At 35.4% G+C, this 23,906-nt stretch overlaps 1 protein-coding gene across 2 annotated transcripts in view; it reads right to left on the reverse strand.

Moving 5' to 3' along the window:
• The window catches only part of COL21A1 (collagen type XXI alpha 1 chain), a 380,703-nt gene that overhangs the window by 39,442 nt on the left and 317,355 nt on the right, over nt 1–23,906 (reverse strand). For both annotated transcript variants that reach the window (XM_073905127.1, XM_073905126.1), the window contains one exon: nt 1,488–1,541. In XM_073905127.1, coding sequence (XP_073761228.1) covers nt 1,488–1,541 — 54 coding nt within the window. The remainder of the gene's footprint in view (nt 1–1,487; nt 1,542–23,906) is intronic.

Raw genomic sequence — 23,906 nt, forward strand, 5'->3', positions numbered from 1 at the left:
CAGCCTCAGGGCCGCTTTCAGATCATCTCATTATTTCTTAGGCACACACTTAACCATCCTACCTGTGTGTCTTCACTCATGCTCCTCCCTCTGGTCTTCCTTTCTTTCCCAGTCATCCTTTTATGATCAAATCTAGCCCCAAAACCTTGATAAAAACTTCTCGATCACCTCAAGATACAAGATTCCCTTTCTACATTCTTTTTTTTGTTGAGTTTTTACTTTAATTCAAGTTAGTGAACACAGTGTTATATTAGTTTCAGGTGTACAATATAGTGATTCATTAATTTCATACCTCACCTGGTGCTCATCATAAGTACACTCCTTCATCCCCATCACCTATTTAACCCATCCCCCGCCACCCTCCCCTCTAGCATTCATTAAGTTGTTGTCTGTAGTAGTCTGATTCTTGATTTTTCTCTTTTTTTCCCTTTTATTTGCTTCTTAAATTCCACATGAGTGAAATCATGGTATTTGTCTTTCTCTGACTGACTTTACCCAAGCTTGCACAGCTGGAATGTAACAGAAATTATCTTTAAACCCTGGCCTTCCGATTCCATGTTAAATTCCCTATTCAGCACTTACTATAAACTGCCTCAGGTTGGTAATTATTTGCATCATTTTTTTGCTGTCTTCCAAACTAGATTATAAGCTCTGTGAAGGCAGTAGATACATAGAGAACTTGCCCCCCAGTGCATTATAATACACAAGATGAGAACTCAAAAAATATTTGATTGAATGAGTCTAAGAGTAAGTCAATCCATTCACCCAACTTAAAAAGCTTTGGTGATTCTGCTCTCCCTCTTTGTCCAATATTTGAATTCTGAGTACTCACCTGAACACTGTGAAAAAATGCAACGTATCTTGGCTATTTTTAAATTTCTTAACCTAGTCATCCCCAAAATAAGCTGCAAATTCCCCTAAATTTAAATACCCCTTAAGTTACTTTGATGAATAAAATGAGACCAGCAGGTATTTCAATGTTGGCCAATGTTGGCCATGAGTTGTAGGAATAAAAGTTGGGGAAAATGGCAAGTGAAGTTGAGTCATCTGGCACACTTGCTGAAAACACATATATCCAGGATTCAGCTCCAGTACTTTCTCAATCATTTTTCCTTATGCCAATTTTTATTGAACACATGACCCCAGTGGGCATACTACAAAACAATGAACCAGTGTCAAAGCGACACTCACTGAAGGCTCAGCAACAGACCATGTTGTTCGTATTAGCCATTTGTTTGTGTGGGCACAAGTACTCATGATTGTAATTTATACTGCACGTGAATTTTCTGCTAGTGACATTCTTCCTGTTTTGTAAAAAACGATTAAATTTTTCAATATTTTACAATGTTCCACAAAGAGCTGCTTTAACCTCTAAGTCTGGAAGTCACTGAACAAAGCACAGGGAACCTGAGAGGAGTATTTAAATAGAGGATTTTATGACAGGAAAAGAACTTCAGTCTTTAGAACTGAATTCAAAAGGTACTCACAGGCTCTCCTCGTGATCCATCCTGACCTGGAGCACCTGGAGGTCCTGCTTCTCCCTTTTGAAGATAAAAAAAAAAAGAGAGAATTCCATTTTCAGGCATGCTTATAAAATAATAATATATAACATTAAATATTAAAGTACCTTAGATACAAACAGAAAAATTACTTCTAGGTTGTTATTATTATTAATAAGTTACATGGTCACGGATGGCAACTATACTTGATACAGAATTGGTGAATCACTATGTTGTACACCTGGAATTGTCTATAACACTTCAATTAAAAAAATGTAACATTGTATGTCAACCATACTTCAATAAAATACTCAAAATTTTGTTTGCTATTATTTAGTTAATATCAAAGAAAAATTATAACAATAGTACAGGATGTTTTTAGGTACAATTATAGATTTCTATTAACAAATTAGGTAAAACACCTAAATAAGTGGAAATATATATGCTGTTTATGGATAGAAGAACTCATTCTTTTTTTTTTAAAGAAGAAGATAGCAAGAGGGGAAGAATGAAGGGGGGGAATCGGAGGGGCAGACGAACCATGAGAGACGATGGACTCTGAAAAACAAACTGAAGGTTCTAGAGGGGAGGGGGGTGGGAGGATGGGTTAGCCTGGTGATGGGTATTAAAGAGGCCACGTTCTGCATGGAGCCCTGGGTGTTATGCACAAACAATGAATCATGGAACACTACATCAAAAACTAATGATGTAATGTATGGTGATTAACATAATAAAAAAAACTCATTAACAGTCTTGAAGCTATAAAGTCTTCATAGAACAAAGATGTTAGATGTCTCCAAATTAATCAAAATTTAATGCATTTTCAAAAGAAATCCCAAGAAGATTTTTGCTGTAATGTGGCAAAATGATTATAGGATTTAAGCAGAAAAACAAATTACCGAATAGCCAAGACAATTTAGGAGAAGACCAAGAGGGTGAAATGAATTTGTTCCTGAACACATATCCAGCTATGGGAGTTAAGAGTGTATACCAACCCAGGGAGAGAGAAAAGATCAGTGGAACAGAAAAGGGAGCCCAAAACTGCCTTCAATAAGTTCAGTATCTGGAAAGGAACTGTAACTGCAGCAAATGGTACTTGGACTATTAAATATAATTTAAAAAATTAAAACTGAATAATCACACACATGCACACACAGAGGAAATAAGACCAAGGTATGAAAAACAGAATTTTAAATCCTTTTGAAGGAAACATAAGAAACTATATTTATAATTTGGGGGCAGAGAATATAATTTTTTAAGTAAAATGTAATAAAACAAACCATAATAAATTTTGATTATCTGACTCTACTAAAAATATAATGGCTTATCAAAAGATATTTTAAAAGTCTAAAGACAGACTACAGATTAGAATAAACTTGCATGTAATAACAAAGGGTTAGCAAATTAGTATCTAGAATTTAAAAGCCTTCTAGTACTCAATAAGAGAAATAAAATAAAAAATAAAAATGGATTATATAAAATACATATGAAATTTAAAAATTCCTTCTGGATTATTGATTTTAACTCTTCCTGACATCAAATAACTTATTATGGAATTCATGAAGTGACTATATAAATATCAAATCTATTATGGCAGCAGATAATTGAGTTAATTTATAAAATAACTCTGATACTGTACACTCATTCTTATGAGAGTAGGACATTACTTTCATTGCCAAAGTAAATGTGATCAAGGTTTCCATCAATCCTTTCGTATTTATTTTTATTTTACTTTTTACTTTAAAGTTGATCATTCTCTTGGAATGGAGCCAATGGATTGGATCATTCTTCTGGATCTATCAGAATTGATCATTCTAATTTAACCGTGCCACCCAACAGTTGCATTTTAAAACCAAAATAAAGCTTTCATTAAAAATGGAGTTACTTATAAGTTATTACTTGAAATTATTTGACACTTTAACTTAGTATCCGCCTCTTTAAAATTAACACCTAAAATATTTATTTTTAGATGGCTGTAAAAACTAACATAGTTCTTAGTTATATGCCTTTAAAATACTATGCTCAAATTATTTAGGCATCTTATTTGATACCCACCCTTTTGCATCCTCAAGACTTTTCCCAAATTGCCAGTGTACGTAAAAGTATCTATACATACTTAACAATAAATATTAGCTGAATTTGTTCCTAAAATGTATAATATTTACAGATCAGTACAGCTATTAAACTATCAGGGGCAGTATAATAAAGGGCGGGGAGAGGGGGAATAAGCCTCTTAAAATACACACACAGGCACACCGTCCAACATTTAGGCTTTTTGAAACCTAACAGTCATTAGGAGCCATGATTTTGTCTTCTGTTCAGCAAAGTATTGCATCATAACAAGCAAAGTTCTCTGCAATTATGCCACACTTTGTTTCGTACCAGAGAAAACACTTCATTCTACATGAGAGCAAGAAAGGAGAGCAAAAGCCTTTTTCTTGTAAATGCTTCAAATGCCTGAGTGGAAATAGGTCTAAGGGTGAAAGAGTCTTGGAATAAATGTACTGATGCACATGCCAACATTGTTTTCCATAGTTTCATATTCTAATGAATTTCCCAAAACCGTAGAAAATGAATCACAGAAGGAAGAACAAATAAAACCTGGCTAACATAATCAGCACTTAGAAAAAAAAATTCAACCATATCACATTATGGAAACATGGATTCTCCCACTTTCATGAATTCTTGCATTTCATAAGCACAGTGAAATACCAACTCAAGCCAAATAGTTCATCTGTTCCAATTGTACTTACAAACACTAGCTGACAAGCTGACAGCTGACAACAGAGCGAGCAAAGAATAATGTTTTCCTGTAAATTAACCAAATTGGGAGGAGGAGGTGCTGCTAGCCATTGGGGTGCTACAGAAAAGCTTACGAAAATACCGAAGAGAAACAAAGATATATGTAGGATCCACTAAGTTTAAAAGCTCTAGGTCAAAAAGTCTGAAAAATTAAAGGGATGTGTCAGGACCTAATACAACAGAGAAATACTGCAATGACTATACCTAAACTTAACATTCATATTAATAGTCAGGAGGATTCACCCAAGCCATTGGTTCTCATGTATGGCCTCCACATCAGCCAGCTCAGCTTCAGTTCATGTGGGAACTTCAAAGGGCAAAATTTCAAGCCCTCCTGCAGACCTAATGAATCAGAAACTCCGGATGGTGGAGCCCAGCATTTGGTTTTAACAGAAGTCCAACTGATTCTGATGATCTGAGGACCATGGCATATCTGTAAGTCTTTAGGCCATGTACCTTCCCATACTTCCAGATACTGTCATATGTGACTTGCTAAGCAAATCTGTAGTTTAGCTCTTCTGTATATAGATGGAGGAGGGCAGTTGTCAAATAGTAGAAAAAATAAATCTGGGATTACATAACTACTTTGGTAAAAATTTCTCCTCTTACTTCTCTGATGACCCAATCTTATTTTTTTCCAATTAGCAGGAGGTTTTGTAAAAAGTAACTAATCGTCATCAAAGATTATCAATAACGAAGTCCCCAAATTATTTGAGGATTTATTTTTATTCCTACTTCATGTACATCATGATACATAATTATATGAACAAAATGTCACCTATTCTTTATCATCTACAGCAGTGATTCTTACACTAGCTGCATCAGAATCTCCTGGAGAATTTGTTAGACTGCAAACTGTGGACTCCACTCCAGAGTTTCTGATTTAACAGGAATCAGCATTTCCAACAGGTTCCCAAAAAGTGCTGATACAGTAGCCCTTGCTCTAGCCCAGATCTCAAGATACTTACACATCCTTTCTGCTCTTACCAACACCTCTCTACAACGACACTGTATATATAGCTTTACACTTGGCATGGAGTTTTAGGATGGCCAAGCTGTTCAACAGGTATCTTGTTTATACAGGTGTTGTTTTCATGACTTGCACATTCTTTAAAGGCAAGAAACATCTACATGAGTTTTTTTTATTTTTATTACTTAGAATACTTAGAATTGTGCTGAGCAAAAGGTATAGTCCCCTTCTTTATAAACACTAAAGCATATCAAGGAAGGAGAAATGGGTTGTTTATTCTTAAATGTTTAATTTCGAGGGGATAAAGGAAAGAGGAAAAACATTGATGGATAGGGCTACAGCATTTGCTGTTGTAAAATTATGCACACTGGTTATCAAAAGATGGTGGTAAATCATCTTTACCTAGAAGTGTCCTCTTGAATGCCTGAATAATGTTTCACTGGGAGATGAAGGATGATTTCTTTTGGGCCATTTTCCATAAAATAATTAAAGGCAATACACAACCTGTGAAATTCAGTATTGTGATCAGAACCTAACCTGATCACTTGATTGCTTTCGTGGCCTGGAGAACGTGGTATGTGTATATTTGTTTGACCGGTGGAAAAACGCATATAGCATGTCCCTAGCTCTAATTTATTATTTTGCTATCCTATTAATTTCTTTCTTAATATAAAAGAATTGAAAAAATGTTACTCGAAACATTATTTCTAAATCCAGTTTCTACAGCTAATGTCAAAGATGATTTATTCCACAAAAAGCAGCTATTTTTAAGAAGGAAATTTAACCAAAAACAGACATGTAAAATTGCATTGCATGTATATTTCCTTTCATGCTATGGCCTCTGGTACTTACCCACAAAAAAATTAAAAGAATGGAGAATAATTTAGTCTGTGGCCATGGCAACCCTCAAAATCAGGTGGGTGACCATTAAAATATAATTTAATCTTGAGGAGTTTCCTTATTTTATTGTTAAATACTTTATTTTGACTTTGATCTTACTACATGGTTGATTCTTAGTTTGTAAACAAATCTCTAGCGTGCCAAAACATATACCGAAGATCTAAGACTTAGGGAAGCTTCTCCCTGCTTACCAAATAAACAGACAAGAAGTTTAGGAGGAATCATGCAGAGAGGGGAACCACACAAACTAGGCCTGGAATTCTATCTCTGTTGTGTAACTGAATACACTTCTGGATAAATTAATTCATCTGTCTTAATCTGACCTTACTGTCTAAGTGACATTAATACTCCCAATGTCATAAGATTTTTTTTTAACAAAATAAATTAAGAGGCTTTGTGAAAGTGCCTTGCACATCTCTAGGAACAGAAGGGAAGATTCATAAAAGTTAGCTGCTCCATTGCCACCAAAAAGTTGGGGTCTTAACTATCCTTTGTCTTATGATTTCTTTTACGTTGCATTCTTTCAAATAATACAGTCTTTTTATATTTCTACTGCTATGGTTTAGCATTATTTAGAAAAAATAAGTATCTAAAAAATAGTTACTCTTTTAATATTTTAAAACATCATAAAAACAATAGAGTCAATAGTTTAATCAACATTTTCTATATTTGAGAAAGATTATTTGGGCATAACGTGATTTTTCAACAATTTGGTGAAAGGAATTTTCATTGGTTATTGAATTATGGCTACGTGATCTTGGACAAGTTATTAATCTCCATTCTTAGTTTCCTCATCTGTAAAAGGATAATTTTTTTTTTTTACCTACAGTTCAGTGATTTATGAGATTAATGTGAGAATGCATATAAAGTGCTGGGAAAAGAGCCAGGCATGTAGTAAGTATCCAATAAATTATGTCTCTTGCTATCGTGTGTCCTGTCCTGGGTTCACGTCTCTTCATACCCAGTTTAAACACTGTTTTTCAGTATTTCAATTGCTAACTGAAATTCTCATCCCTTTACCTCACTGTTCATCTGCTGCACTTGCTTAGGCAAACCTCAATATTCAGTAAATCAAACTGAAAGCCTCCTCAGACCCAGTACAGCAATGCTATAGTCTAAGTATAGTATAATATAAGTGTAACAATGTGAGGGGGAAAATAGTACGACAGTCACACAGACTGTAACTTCCAGCTTCAATGAGACTTCAACGCAGCTTTTCTATTTCTTTACTCTCCTCTGGGCCATGTTTTCTACACAGCTAAATAAAAAGTTCTCCAATCAACAAAAACTACGTTTTCCCTCTCAACCGGTGACAATTTGCACTTCTTTAGAGAAAACGGAAGTCAACCATCTTGCCACCAAACCAACACACTAACCTGAATTTTCATCCACCCATTCTTTTTTTTCTCCTTACCCCCCTCTCTCTCTCTTAAAGATTTAATTTGTCAAAGAGAGAGGAGAGAAAGAGTACATACAAGTGAGCACAAGCAGGGGGAGTGGCAGAGGGAGAAGCACGCTCCTACCATAATCCCTTCCAGTTCTGTTCACTCTCCCATTCCTTCCTCTCTCCAAATGAGATAGAGCTCCTTATCAGGATTTAACTCCTTGCTGGACAGCTACTCTTAAATGTGCCACAGAAATCTTAAATGCACACATTGTACTTCTCATTTCTCCACCTCCCCAAAAGAAGATACTTAACCCATCCCAATAAACAATTCCATTAAACATCAAACTTTACTATACATAAAAAGGAGATGCTCAAGATATAAGAAGCCTATTAAGCCACTCAAACTTTTATACCCCTATTCGAGGTCTAAATATATGTAAAACATTTCAAATTGAGAAACTTTGCAGACAATATCTAAACAAAACTATTAAATGAAAAACAGAAAATGAGAATCCAAACATTTCAATAAATTTCCCTCACACAAAAATAAACATGAAGGAAAAAACTGCAACAAAATGCCATAACCTGGATTAATGTTACACAAGTATTTTTCAGATGTAAATAAGGATGATATAAAATAAGAATTCAGGAAATAGAATAATCTCAGCTATCACAAATTACTAGAAACTAAGGGAGAAAATATTTAACTTTAAATTTTTAAAGGCACTGAGAACAAAAACTAAACATAGCCAATAAAAATGAATTTTTAAAAAAAAATTAAAAAGGTCAGGAAAGTGGTAGAGGTAGAAGATAGTTCAAGAAGTCACAACATATCTAAAATTAGAGTCCTTAGATATAAATTAAAACAATGTAACAGAACTTCTATTTAAAACTATAATCCAAGGGGCACCTGAGTGGCTCAGTCAGTTAAGTGATAGACTCTTGGTTTCAGCTCAGTGATCTCAGGGTTATGACATGAAGCCCCGCATCGGGATTCGTGCTCAGCACGGAGATTCTCTCTCCCTGTCCTTTTGCCCCTCCCAATCATGTTCTCTCTCTAAAATAAATCAATAAAACCTTAATTATATATACATATTTAAAAAACTATAATCCAAGATAATACTCCAGAATTAAAAGGAGCCCTGAATCCACATATTTTTAAATTTTTTATTGTTGTTAATCACCATACCTTACATCATTAGTTTTTGATGTAATGTTCCATGATTCACTGCTGGTGCATAACACCCAGTGCTCCATGCAGAACGTGCCCTCTTTAATACCCATCACCAGGCTAACCCATCCTCACACCCCTCTCCGCTCTAGAACCCTCAGTTTGTTTTGCAGAGTCCACAGTCTCTCATAGTTCATCTCCCCCTCCAATTTCCCCCCCTTCATTCTTCCCTTCCTATCTTTTTTTTTTTCTTAACACATATTGCATTATTGCTTTCAAAGGTATGGATCTCTGATTCAACAGTCTTCAATTCACAGCGCTCACCATAACACATACCCTCCCCAGTGTCTATCACCCAGCCACCCCATCCCTCCCACCCACCCCCACTCCAGCAACCCTCAGTTTGTTCCCTGAGATTAAGAATTCCTCGTATCAGTGAAGTCATATGATATCTGTCTTTCTCTGATCGACATATTTCGTTCAGCATAACACCCTCCAGTTACATCCAAGTCGTTGCAAATGGCAAGATCTCATTCCTTTTGATGGCTGCATAATATCCCATTGTATATATATACCACCTCTTCTTTATCCATTCATCTGTTGATGAACATCTTGGCTCTTTCCACAGTTTAGCTATTGTGGACATTGCTGCTATAAACATCGGGGTGCACGTAACCCTTTGGATCCCTACATTTGTATCTTTGGGGTAAATACCCAGTAGTGCAACTGCTGGATCGTAGGGTAGCTCTATTTTCAACTGTTTGAGGAACCTCCATACTGTTTTCCAGAGTGGTTGCACCAGCTTGCATTCCCACTAACAGTGTTGTAGGGTTCCCCTTTCTCAGCATCCCTGCCAACATCTGTCATTTCCTGACTTGTAATTTTAGCAATTCTAAATGGTGTGAGGTGGTATCTCATTGAGGTATTGATTTGGATTTCCCTGATGCCGAGCGATGTTGAGCACTTTTTCATGTGTCTGTTGGCCATTTGGATGTCTTCTTTGGAAAAATGTCTGTTAATGTCTTCTACCCATTTCTTGATTGGATTATTTGTTCTTTGGGTGTTGAGATTGATAAGTTCTTTATAGATTTTGGACACTAGCCCTTTATCTGTCATTTGCAAATATCTTATCCCATTCTGTCGGTTGTCTTTTGGTTTCGTTGGCTGTTTCTTTTGCTGTACAAAAGCTTTTTATCTTGATGAAGTCCCAATAGTTCATTTTTGCCCTTGCTTGCCTCGCCTTTGGCGATGTTTCTAGGAAGAAGTTGCTGCAGCTGAGGTCAAAGAGATTGTTGCCTGTGTTTTCCTTTAGGATTTTGATGGACTCCTGTCTCACGTTTAGGTCTTTCAACCATTTTGAGTCTATTTTTGTGTGTGGTGTAAGGAAATGGTCCAGTTTCATTCTTCTGCATGTGGCTGTCTAATTTTCCCAACACCATTTGTTGAAGAGACTGTCTTTTTTTCCACTGGACATTCTTTCCTGCTTTGTCAAAGATGAGTTGACCATATAGAGTTGAGGGTCCATTTCTGGGCTCTCGATTCTGTTCCATTGATCTACGTGTCTGTTTTTGTGCCAGGAACATACTGTCTTGATGACAGCTTTGTAATAGAGCTTGAAGTCCGGATTGTGATGCCGCCAGCTTTGCTTTTCTTTTTCAACATTCCTCTGGCTATTCGGGGTCTTTTCTGGTTCCATACAAATTTTAGGATTATTTGCTCCATTTCTTTGAAAAAAGTGGATGGTATTTTCATGGGGATTGCATTGAACGTATAGATTGCTCTAGGTAGCATTGACATCTTCACAATGTTTGTTCTTCCAATCCATGAGCATGGAAAGTTTTTCCATTTCTTTGTGTCTTCCTCAATATCTTTCATGAGTATTTTATAGTTTTTTGAGTACAGATTCTTTGCCTCTTTGGTTAGATTTATTCCTAGGTATCTTACAGTTTTGGGGGCAATTGTAAATGGGATCTATTCCTTAACTTCTCTTTCTTCTTCCTTGTTGTTGGTGTATAGGAATACCACTGATTTCTGTGCATTGATTTCATATCCTGCCACTTTACTGAATTCCTGTATGAGTTTTAGAAGTTTTGGGGTGGAGTCTTTTGGGTTTTCCACATAAAGTATCATATCATCTGCAAAGAATGAGAGTTTGACTTCTTCTTTGCCGATTTGGATGCCTTTTATTTCTTTTTGTTGTCTGATTGCTGTGGCTAGGACTTCTAATACTATGTTGAATGGCAGTGGTGATAGTGGACATTCCTGCCACATTCCTGGCCTTAGGAGGAAAGCACCTAGTTTTTCCCCATTGAGAATGATACTCGCAGTGGGTTTTTCATAGATGGCTTTTATGACATTGAGGTAGGTACCCTCTATCCCTCTACTCTGAAGAGTTTTGATCAAGAAAGGATGCTGTACTTTGTCAAATGCTTTTTCTGCATCTATTGAGAGGATCATATGGTTCTTGTTCTTTCTTTTGTTATTGTATTGTATGATTTGCAGATGTTGAACCAACCTTACAGCCCAGGAATAAATCCCACTTGGTCGTGGTGAATAATCCTTTTGATGTACTGTTGGATCCTATTGGCTAGTACTTTGGTGAGAATTTTTGCATCCATGTTTATCAAGGATATTGGTAATTCTCCTTTTTGATAGGGTCTTTGTCTGGTTTTGGGATCAAGGTAATGGTGGCCTCATAAAATGAGTTTGGAAGTTTTCCCTCCATTTCCATTTTTTGGAAAAGTTTCAGGAGAATAGATATTAATTCTTCTTTAAATGTTTGGTAGAATTCCCCTGGGAAGCCATCTGGCCCTGGGCTCTCATCTGTTGGGAGATTTTTGATGACTGCTTCAATTTCCTTCGTGGTTATAGGTCTGTTCAGGTTTTCTATTTCTTCCTGGTTCAGTTTTGGTAGTTGATACATCTCTAGGAATGCACCCATTTCTTCCAGGTTATCTAATTTGCTGGCATAGAGTTGCTCATAATATGTCTTTATAATTGTATTTCTTTGTGATTGTGATTCTTTGTGAAGGTTGTGATCTCTCCTCTTTCATTCATGATTTTGTTGATTTGGGTCATTTCTCTTTTCTTTTTGATAAGTCTGGCCAGGGGTTTATCAATTTTGTTAATTCTTTCAAAGAACCAGCTCCTAGTTTCGTTGATCTGTTTTACTGTTTTTTTTGTTTTGGTTTCTATTTCATTGATTTCTGCTCTGATCTTTATTGTTTCTCTTCTCCTGCTGGGGTTAGGCTTTATTTGCTCTTCTTTCTCCAGCTCCTTTAGCTGTGTATTTGAGAACTGTCTTGTTTGAGAAAGGCTTGTATTGCTATATACTTTCCTCTTAGGACTGCCTTTGCTGCATCCCAAAGATTTTGAACAGTTGTGTTTTCATTTTCATTGGTTTCCATGAATTTTTTTTAATTCTTCTTTAATTTCCCTGTTGACCCATTCATTCTTTAGTAGGATGCTCTTTAACCTCCATGTATTTGAGTTCTTTCCGACTTTCCTCTTGTGATTAAGTTCTAGTTTCAAAGTACTGTGGTCTGAAAATATGCAGGGAATAATCCCAATCTTTTGGTACTGGTTGAGACCTAATTTGTGACCTAGGATGTGATCAATTCTGGAGAATGTTCTATGGGCACTAGGGAAGAATGTATATTCCATTGTTTTGGGATGGAATGTTCTGAATATGTCTGTGAAGTCCATTTGGTCCAGTGTTTCATTTAAAGTCTTTATTTCTCTGTTGATCTTTTGCTTAGATGATCTGTCCATTTCAGTGAGGGGGTGTTAAAGTCACCCACTATTATTGTATTGTTGTCAATATGTTTCTTTGCTTTTGTTATTAATTGCCTTACATAATTGGCTGCTCCCATGTTAGGGGCATAGATATTTACAATTGTTAGATCTTCTTGTTGGACAGACCTTTAAGTAGCTTAGAGTGTCGTTCCTCATCTCTTATTACACTCTTTAATTTTAAATCTAATTTGTCTGATATAAGGATTGCCACTGCAGCTTTCTTTTGGTGTCCATTAGCATGGTAAATGGTTTTCCACCCCCTCACTTTCAATCTGGGGGTGTCTTTGGGTCTAAAATGAGTCTCTTGCAGACAGCATATCGAGGGGCTTGTTTTTTAATCCAATCTGATAGCCTGTGTCTTTTGATTGGGGCATTTAGTCCATTTACATTCAGGGTAACTATTGAAAGATATGAATTTAGTGCCATTGTATTGCCTTGTAGTGCCTGTATACTGTCTGTGTTCCTTTCTGATCTATGTTGCTTTTAGGCTCTCCCTTTGCTTAGAGGACCCCTTTCAATGTTTCTTGTAGGGCTGGTTTCGTGTTTGCAAATTCCTTTAGTTTTTGTTTATCCTGGAAGCTTTTTATCTCTCCTTCTATTTTCAATAACAGCCTAGCTGGATATAGTATTCTTGGCTGCATATTTTTCTCGTTTAGTGCTCTGAAGATATCTTGCCAGTCCTTTCTGGCCTGCCAGGTCTCTGTGGATAGGTCTCTGTTGCCAATCTAATGTTTCTACCATTTTAGGTTACAGATCTCTTCTCCTGAGCTGCTTTCAGGATTTTCTCTTTGTCTCTGAGACTTGTAAGTTTTACTATTAGATGTCGGGGTATTGACCTACTTTTACTGATTTTGAGAGGGGTTCTCTGTGCCTCTTGGATTTTGATGCCTGTTTCCTTTCCCAAATTAGGGAAGTTCTCTGCTATAATTTGCTCCAATATACCTTCTGTCCCCCCCTCTCCTTTTTTTTCTTCTGGGATCCCAATTATTCTAATGTTGTTTCATCTCATGGTATCACTTATCTCTCAAATTCTGCCCTCATGATCTAGTAGTTGTTTACCTCGCTTTTTCTCAGCTTCGTTATTTTCCATCATGTGGTCTTGTATATCACTGATTCTCTCTTCTGCCTCATTTATCCTAGCAGTTGGTGCCCCCATCTTTGACTGCACCTCATTAATAGCCTTTTTGATTTCCACTTGGTTAGATTTTAGTTCTTTTATTTCTCCAGAAAGCGTTTCTCTAATAACTTCCATGCTTTTTTCAAGCCCAGCTAGTATCTTTAAAATCATGTTTCTGAACTCTAGGTCTGACATCATACTAATGTCTGTATTGAGTAGGTCCCTGGCAGTTGGTACTACCTCTTGTTCTTTTTGTTGAGGTGATTTTTTCTGTCTTGTCATTTTGTTCAGAGGAGAATAGATGAATGAGAGAACAAAATGCTAACAGGGTAACAACATCCCCAGAAAATATACTCTAAACAAATCAGGAAAGACCTGTAGCTGGGGAAAAAGAAAGGGAAAGAAAGAAAAAAGAAAAAGAAAAAAAAGGAAAAGAAAAAGATAAAAAGAAACAAAAACAGAACAAAACAAAAAAAAAAAAACAGAATATGATCAAAATGATCAGGCTGGTGCATCGATCAGTGCCACACACTAGATTTTGGGTGTATTTTGGTCTGTTAGAAGAAAGTGTCTCCCAAAATTTTAAAGAAAGAAAAACTTATATATGTACAAAAATAAGGGTTGATACAATAAAGGGATGGAATATGACTGTAAAGATGAAAATTATAAAAAATTTTATAAAAGGAATTGATAAGAAGTTGTTAAAAAAAAGAAAGAAGAGGACTTAAAAAAGAAAAAAAAAGGGAGACAATGTGATCGGGCAGGAGACTAGAACAAAGCCATACACTAGAGATTTAGGGTATATTTTGACCTGTTAGAAGAAACTGTATCTCAAAATTTTAAAGAGAGAACAACTTATATATATATATATGCCAAAAATAAGGGTAACTACTATAAAGGGATAGAGTATGACTCTAAAATTGAAAAATAAAAATGTTTTTTAAAAAAGGGATTGATAAGATGTTGGATGAAAAAGGGAAAAAGAAAAATTCAAAAAAATAAAGTTAAAAAAATTAACTTGGAAAGACTAAACAATCATGGTAAAAAAGCCATGGATTCTATGTGCAGTATTCCCCTAGCGCTTCTCCCGTTTTCCTTGATTGGTAAACTTGTCTTGGCTGGCTGTTCTTGCTGATCTTCTGGGGGAGGGGTCTGTTGCCATGGTTCCCAAATGTCTTTGCCGGAGGCAGAATTGCCCCGCCCTTGCCTGGTCCGGGCTAAGTAATCTGCTAGGGTTTGCTCTCAGGAGATTTTGTTCCCTGCTAGCTTTCTGTACAGTTTTGGAGGATGAGAGTGAAAATGGTGGCCTCCCAATCTCTGCCCGGAGGATCCGAGAACTTGGGGCCCCGCTCCTCAGTGCGCCCCCAGAGAAAAGCAGTCACTCCCATCTCTCCAGTCTCTGGACGCACTCCGTGCTCACCCAGCCTGTGACCAAGCGTTTTTATCTCTGGCACCTGACTCGGTATGGAGTCTCCAAACCCAGCAGATCCCTGTGGTGTGCTCCCGTGCAGTTCCTCTGGGGGTAGGAAGGGGAGTCTCCCTGGATCTGCCGCTTGTTGGTTCCCTGCTGGAGGAGCAGTGGCCCGACTGTGCCACGGATCACCATTTATGGCAACCCCAAGCTGAGAGCCCACACCTCGGCTCCGTCTCTGCAGCCAGCTTCCCCGCTGTGATACCTAGGAGCTCTGCCGCACTCAGCACCCTCGGTCTTTCTGTGACCCCGAGGGTCCGGAGACCACACTGTCCCGTGAGGGTTCCACCCCCTGCTTAGCCACTGGAGCAACGTCCCTCAGCGGAGCTGACTTCTAAAAGTTCCGATTTTGTGCTCTGCTGCTCTATCACTTACCAGAAGCAGGTGACGGAGGCCCCCTCTCCTGAAAGGCCCCCTCCCTTGCGAGGCCCCCTCCCCCACCGTCTAGCCTCTCAAATATCACCTCGGATTCACTTCTCCACACGTCCTACCTTCCAGAAAGTGGTTGCTTTTCTGTTCAGAGAGTTGTTGCCATTCTTCGATCTCCTGTTGAGTTCATAGGTGTTCAGAATGGTTTGATCCCTATCCAGCTGAATTCCTGGGACCAGACGAAATCCAGGTCTCCTACTCCTCCACCATCTTGCTCTGCCCCCTGCCCTGAATCCAGTTATTAAAAGGATTCTGGGATAAGTGGAATTCTTAATTCTGAGACATAAATTATGCTCTTAGACTTTTCACATAAAGGTTTTTGTTTTCTTTTAACCCTCCAGGTTTCCATACGAAAAGACAAAGCCACTTACACAGGAAAGACAATTAGGTTGACTTCAGAAGTACACATAACAGCCATGGAACAACATCTCAAAGAAATTCAAAGAAAAACAGTGAAAAGCACTGAGACAAGAGTTTATAATGACAGCAACAAGAAAGTGACAGCCAAATTGTCATTCAAGTAGCAAGAACAACGAAAACATGTTAAAATACAAGAATTCAGAGAATACTATATTCACAAGCACTTCCTAAGGAATACACTATAGAAGAAGCTTCATAAACCAAAATGGTGCCTAGGAATTATTGGTAAAGTGGCTGGTGATGAACACTGAATATATTTAATTGTAGATTTGAAGCAAAGGAGAAGCATGAATGGAAAATCGTTTATAAATATTACATAATCTGATGAAGTAGAAGTAATATCATTAAACAAATAAGAAGAAAAGGAGGAAGGAAAGAGGAAAATAGAATAAATTCATTAACTGCCACAGAGATGATAAGGTATCATTTAAAGTTAGCAACACAAAGCATAGATGCCTAAGGAAGGCAAAAGGCTGCTAAAGGAATTCTAAACTGTATTTTTATAGACGACTAAAGGTATTTGTATAAAGACTCTTAGTAGTTAACACTGCTGTGTGGTATATTTGAAAGCTGCTGAGAGACTAGAGATCCTGAGTTCTTATAACAAGAAAAAAATTTCTTTAGACCTCTATGAGAGGTGATGGATGTTAACTGAAGTTTTTGTGGTCATCGTTCCAAAATACATGTAGGTAAAATCATTCTGATGTACACCTTAAATTTATACAGTGCTGTATGTCAATTAACTCAATAAAACTGAAAGGAAAAAGAGCACTGGAAAAACATAAACTTCCTAAATCCCAAAGAAAGTCAAAGCAAAAAGAAATTCAAAACTGACCACACTGAGAAAGAAGGATAGCAAATAGTGCACAGGGCACATAGTAATATAACAAAATTATAACATAAGCATTATGACAGATGTAAGGCCAAACCTAACAGTGAATAAAAATAGACTCAACCTCTTAAAAGAAAAAAATTTCAAACTGCTTTTAAAAGGAAAGACCAGCTGTACACCTGAGATAAGAGAAACTAAAAATTATTGAAAAAGCAAACAACCGAAGAATGTGCAAAGGTTTAAGCAAGCAAATAAGAATTATCAAAATGAAGAAATGCAATTCTCATATATAAGACAAAGTAAACTTCCAGCTAAAAATTATTAGGGGAGACAAAAAAGTGATAGTTGATAATGTCAAAAGCCACAATCCAAAATGAAGATGTAACAGTTATGAATATCCATGCAACAAATAAAAACCACATTCATGAAACAGAGGATAGAAGACTACATAAAAATGACTAGATGACACAAGATAGGTAAAAAAAAAAAGTATACAGAATATTTAAAGAAGATATTGAATAAAGAAAATTTTTACAAATGTATATTGAGTTTCCCATTCTCAAAACAGACATTTACCTTCTTATATGACAGGAAACATTTCTGACAATTGAACATATAAGTCCAGGAAAAAATTACAACAAATCTCATTAAGAAGACATTATGCAAATAACACTCTCCGATATAGTGCAATAAAACCAGAAGTTGACAACAGAATCAAAATAAAAGAATTTTCAACATAATTTTTTTTAAACTTTTAAACAATTTCTAGGAAAAAGAGAAATAAATCAAAATTACAGAATTTCTAAAAAGTAATAATGAAAACACTGCACATTAAAATCAAGGGAATACTATTGAAGCAATAATAAAAAAAAGTATAAATTTAAATACTAAAAGCAAAAAATAGCAATGCAGTGAAAATAAATGAATTCACTTCCCAATTGTAAAATCTAGAAGAACATAAGGGAAAAAAAGGAAGGAAGGAAGGAAATAGGACAAAAATAAAAACAAAAGAAAAACCAGAAATGGAAAATCAATGAAGTTAAAAATTACGTTGGATCTTCGAAGAAAAAAAAACCAACAAAATAAAAAAGCCAAAATCTCATTTATAATCAAGCAAAAAAAAAAAGTAGAAAGCGAAAGCATAAATATTCAAAGAAATAATGAAGAATAATTAATGAAACCAAGAAAACTTTTTAAAAACCATTAAGGGATTTTGCACAATCCTGTATAAGTCATTTGAAAAATCTAGATGGAATGACTAATTTCCTAAAAGAATGAAGTTTACTATTATTGACCCTGTGAGAGATAGAGTGCTTAAGCCAACCAATTTCCATGTAAGAAATAAGAGAAAGTTATCAAGAAGCTATTCAACACAAAGATCATCAGGCCCAGATGATAATGGAGAAGATGAGAAAAAACCGTGCGGTGCATGAATTCAATTATAACCACCAATAACAAATGATTATTACATAAAATATAAATCAGGAATGAAAGAACATTAAAAATCATACATTAAAAGGACAAGAATATGGCACAAAAAGAGGCACATAGATCAATGTAATAGAGCAGAAAGCCCAGAAATAAACCCACATGTATATGGTCAATTAATCTTTGACAAAGCAGGAAAGAATATCCAATGGGAAAGAGACAATCTCTTCAACAAATGGTGTTGTGGAAAAAAGGACAGCTACATGCAAAAGAATGAAACTGGACTGCTTGCTTACACCAAACAGAAAGATAAATTCAAAATGAATTGAGGACTTAACTGTGAGACCTGAAACCATAAAAATCCTAGAAGAAGTACAGGCAGTAATTTCTCCAACATCAACCTTAACAACTTTTTTCTAGATATGTCTTCTGAGGCAAGGGAAACAAAAGCAGAAATAAACAATTGGGACTATGTCAAAGTAAAAAGCTTCTGCCCAGCAAAGGAAACAGTCAACAAAACTAAAAGACCACTTTCTGAATGGAAGAATATATTTGCAAATGACATCTCTGATAAAGGGTTAGTATCCAAAATACAACTCAACTACCAAAAAAACAAATAATCCAATTTTAAAAATGGGCAGAAGACATGAAGAGACATTTCTCCAAAGAAGACACAGAGATGGCCAAAAGACCCATGAAAAGATGCTCCTCCTCCTCCTCCTCCTCCTCATCATCATCATCATCATCAGGGAATGCAAATCAAAACTACGATTACATATCTCCTCACACCTGTCAGAACGGCTAAAATATAAAACACAAGAAGCAAATGCTGGAGAGGATGTGCATAAAAAGGAACCCTTGTGCACTTCTGGTAGGAGCACAAACTGGTGCAGCCACTGTGGAAAACAGTATGGAGGTTCTTCAACAAGTTAAAAATGGAACTATCCCAAGATCCTTAATTGCACTACTAGGTATTTACCTGAAGAATACAAAAACACTAATTCAAAGGGATACATGCATCCCTCTACTTATTGCAGCATTATTTACAAAGCCAAATATGAAAGCAGCCCAAGTGCCCATCAATAGACGAATGGATAAAGATGTGGCACATATATACAATGGAATATTATTCAGCCATAAAAAGGAATGAAATCTTGTCATTTGCAACAAGGTGGATGGAGCTAGAGAGTATAATGCTAAGTGGAATAGTCAGAAAAAGAAAAATACCACATGATTTCATTCATGTGTGGAATTTAAGAAACAAAACAAATGAGCAAAGAGAAAAAAAAGAGAGACAAACCAAGAAACAGACTCTTAACAATAGAGAACAAAGTGATGGTTACCAGAGGGAAGGTGCATGGGGGGGGTGATGGGTGAAATAGGTGATGGGGATTAAAGAATACACTTTTCGTGATGAGCACTGAGTAATGGATAGGCTTGCTGAATCACTATACCATACACCTGAAATTAACATAACACTGTATGTTAACTACACTAGAATTAAAATTTAAAAAATAAAACAAATAATTTTAAAAGGACAAGAATAATGCAATGTAATAAATAAAATATGCCAACAAACTGAAAATGAAATGAAATGAACAAATTCCTTGAAAGGCACAAATTACCAAAACTTAAGAAGAAAGAAAAACACTAAATAGCCCAATATTTAGTAAAAGAATTTAATTAGTAATTAGAATCTTCCATACACTTACAAAGCCCAAGTCCAGACGGTTTCACTGGTAAATTCTACCAAACAAGGAAGAAATGATACCAATTCTACACAAATCTTCCAGAAAAGAAAAGCTAATATTACCTTGATACCAAAGCCATACAAAAAAAAATCACAAGAAAACTGACCATTATCTCTCATGAACACAGACACAAAAGTACTTAATAAAATATTTCCAAATTGAATCCAGCAGTATATAAAAAGAATATAAAATGGCTAATTGGCATTTATCCCAATAATGCAAAATTAGTGTAACATACAAAATCAATGTTATACATCATATTAATGAAATAAGGGAGGAAAACAATATAAATCAATAAATGCCGAAAAAGTTTTTGAAAAATTCAACACCTAATCATAATTAAAGAGAAAAACTCTCAAAAGACTACAAATAAAAAGGAATTTCCTCAACCCAATAAAGGGTTTCCATATAAAATCAACAACTAACGGTTGCTGGTAAAAGACTACCTATGGTTAGGAACAAGACAAGAAATGTATACTCTCACTACTATTCAAGATTGTACTGGAGGGCCTGTACAGTGGAATAAAATCATTAAAATAAATTTTAGTCATATAGATTAGTCTAGAAGAAGAAAACGGTCTTTATTTCTAAATACCATGATCATCTATACAGGAAAATCTAAGGAATTTCCAAATACAGGTGCAGGAATCATTAAGTGAGTTTAGCAATATTGCAGGATATATGATCAACATACCAAACTAGTTCTATTTTCATAGAAATAAATAAATCTTTAAAATAAATCTTTAAAAATCTCTTCACAAGAGTATTTTTAAAAATGAAATATTTGGGTATGAATTTAACAAAAGACATACAAGATCTGTACACTGAAAACTACAAAACATTGCTGAGATAAATTAAAGAAAAACTATACGTGAAATGATATACTATGTTCATGGATTGGAAGGCTCACTATTACAACCATAACTCTCCTCAAACAAGTGTAAAGATATATATATATATATATATATACATATACATACTCTCCTCTTTAAAAGTTTAAGCTTAATCTCAGCCCTTCTGCCCTATCTTGAGTAGCGGCTGGACTTGGTAACTCAATTCCAAAAAAAAATGTTCAAGGAAAAAAGCAGTAACTTCACAGTGAAGAAACATGACAAATACTACCATAACCAAATGATCAAAGTTAATATAATCAATGATTAGTCATGTGGATAGTACATACTCTCTGATATGATGATATGGGCACTTCACCTCTGTGTTATTCTTCCCTCCCCACCAAAAAAAAAAAACAAAAAACCTATAATTCCAGCCTAATCATGAGGAAAACATCAGAAAAACCCACAATGATTGGCATTCTACAAAATACGTAACCAAAGCTCTTCAAAACTGTCAAAGTCATGAAAAAGAAGAAAAGACTGAAATTATCATAGATTAGAAAAGACTAAGGAGGCATAAAAAAATAATGCTATGTGGTATATCCTCAATCAGATCATGGAACAGAAAAAGGACATTCTCGAAAAACTAATAAAATCCAAATAAAGTATGGAGTTCAATTTACAGCAATGCATTGATATTGATTTCTTAGTTTTGACAAGTGTGCCATAGTAATATAAGATGTTAACATCAGGATAAACTGGGTAAAGTGTATAAGGGAATTCTGTATACTGTATCTGCAACTTTCCTATAAATCTAAAACTACTCCAAACTAAAAAGTATACTTAATAAAACTCGGGCTTTTTTGTAAAGTTTTTCAAGCTGACACTTAAGCTTATATGGAATTTCATACACCTAGTATATCCATTACAATTTTAAAAAGAAAACCAAGTTTAGATACTTATACTGTCAGATTTCAAAACTTTAAAGCTATGATAATCAAGACAGTGTGTTGTTGACAAAAGGACAGAGGTATAGATTAGTGCAACAGAATCAAGAGTCCAAAAATAGTTTCAAATGTATTGATCAAATTTTATTTGGCAAAAATGCTCATGTAATTCAATGGGAAATGATAGTCTTTTTAATAAATGACACCGAAAGAGAGAACAATTTATATATATATACCAAAAATAAGGGTAACTACTATGAAGGGATAGAATATGACTCTAAAAAGGAAAAATAAAAGATTTTTTTAAAAAAGCGATTGATAAGATGTTGGTTGAAAAAGGGAAAAAGAAAAATTCAAAAAAAAAAGTTAAAAAAAATTAACTTTGAAAGACTAAAGAATCATGGGAAAAAAGCCATGAATTCTATGTGCAGTATTCCCCTAGCACTGGAGTTCTGCCGTTCTCATTGATCGGTAAACTTGGTCTTGGCTGGCTGTTCTTGCTGATCTTCTGGGGGAGGGGCATTAAGAGGGCGTTTGATGTAATGAACCCTGAGTGTTATATGGAACTGACAAATCACGAATTCTTTTAATATTTAATAGTTTTTAATATTTTATTTATTTATTTGAGAAAGAGAGCATGAGAGAGTGAGAACACAAGCAGATGAGAGGGGTAGAGGGAGAGGCAGGGAGCTGGATATGGGACTTGATCCCAGGATGACCTGAGCCCAAGGCAGACGCTTAACTGACCGAGCCACCCAGGTGCCCTGAATCACTGAATTCTACCTCTGAAACTAATAATACAGTATATGTTAATTAAATGGAATTTAAATAAAATTTAAATTTAAACAAAAAATTTTAAAAGAAAAAAATGATGCTGAAAGAATTAGGTGTACTAATGGAAAAAAAATCAATCTTGACTTTTTCATGTCATACATAGAAATTAAAATCATCAAAATGGATCATAGACCTAAATTTATAGGCTAAGATGATAAAGTTTTACAAAATATAATGTTCTAAATATAAGTATTTAGAAAAACTGATTTTTTTTTCTTTTAGAAGACAAGAGAAAATCTTGTAACCTTAAGTTAGGTAAATTTTCTTAAATATGACACAAAAAGTATGAACCACAAAAAAAATTAAGAAACTAGACTTCATCTAGATTAAAAACTTTTTCTTATCAAAAGACACAATTAAGGAAGTGAAAAAACAATCCAATGAGGGCAAGAAAGTATTTTCAAACATGTATCTGATAAAGAACTTATAGCCAGAACACATAAAGAAATCTTACAACTCATTAATAAGATAAAAACCCAAATTTTTTTAATTGGTCAAATATTTTGAATAGACATCTCACAAAAGAAGATAACACCAATGGCCAACAAGCCCATAAAAAGATATCAACATTGCCAGTCATCATGGAAATGCAAACTAAAACTCCATATTCAGAATGGACAAATCCACAAAGATAGAAAGTAGATTAGAGGTTGCAGAGGGCTAAAAATAGAGCATAAGTGGCTGGGAGGAAATTGGGAGTGACTGCTAATGGGTATAAGATTTCTTTTTGAAGTGATGAAAATGTTCTAAAATTAGATAGCACTGATGACTGAATAACTCTGTAAATATACTCAAAATCACTGAATTGTGTGTGCAATAAATTAAATAGGTAACCTCTATAACGTGTGGCTTATTTATGAATAAACCTGTTAAAAAGTGAAATAAGGTTTACACTTGTAGGTATGTTCATGCAAACACACTATCCAGATTAATATCAAAAAGGGAAATAAACCAGGGACACCTGGGTGGCTCAGTCAGTTAAGCATCTGCCTTTAGCTCAGGTCATGATCCCAGGGTCCTGGAACTGAGCCCCAAGTAGGGCTCGCTGATCAGGGGGGCGTCTGCTTCCCCTTCTCCCTCTGCCTCTCCCACCCTCTCATGTGCTCGCTCTCTCAAATAAATCAATAAAAATCTTTTTTTTTTTTTCAAAAAAGGGCAAAAACTAGAAAAAAAGAACCAAGCCCAAAGTTAGCTGGAGGAAGGAAATGATTAAGATTAGAGCAAGAATAAATGAAACAGAGAATACAAAAACAAAAGAAAAAATAATTAAAGCCAGAGTTTATTTTTTAAGAAGATCTAAAATATGGACAGATCCTTAGT

This window comes from Callorhinus ursinus, unplaced genomic scaffold (genome assembly GCF_003265705.2).
Source record: "Callorhinus ursinus isolate GAN/ISIS: 27379988/994484 unplaced genomic scaffold, GSC_fseal_2.0 scaffold22, whole genome shotgun sequence".
In the NCBI taxonomy this organism is placed as follows: domain Eukaryota; kingdom Metazoa; phylum Chordata; class Mammalia; order Carnivora; family Otariidae; genus Callorhinus; species Callorhinus ursinus.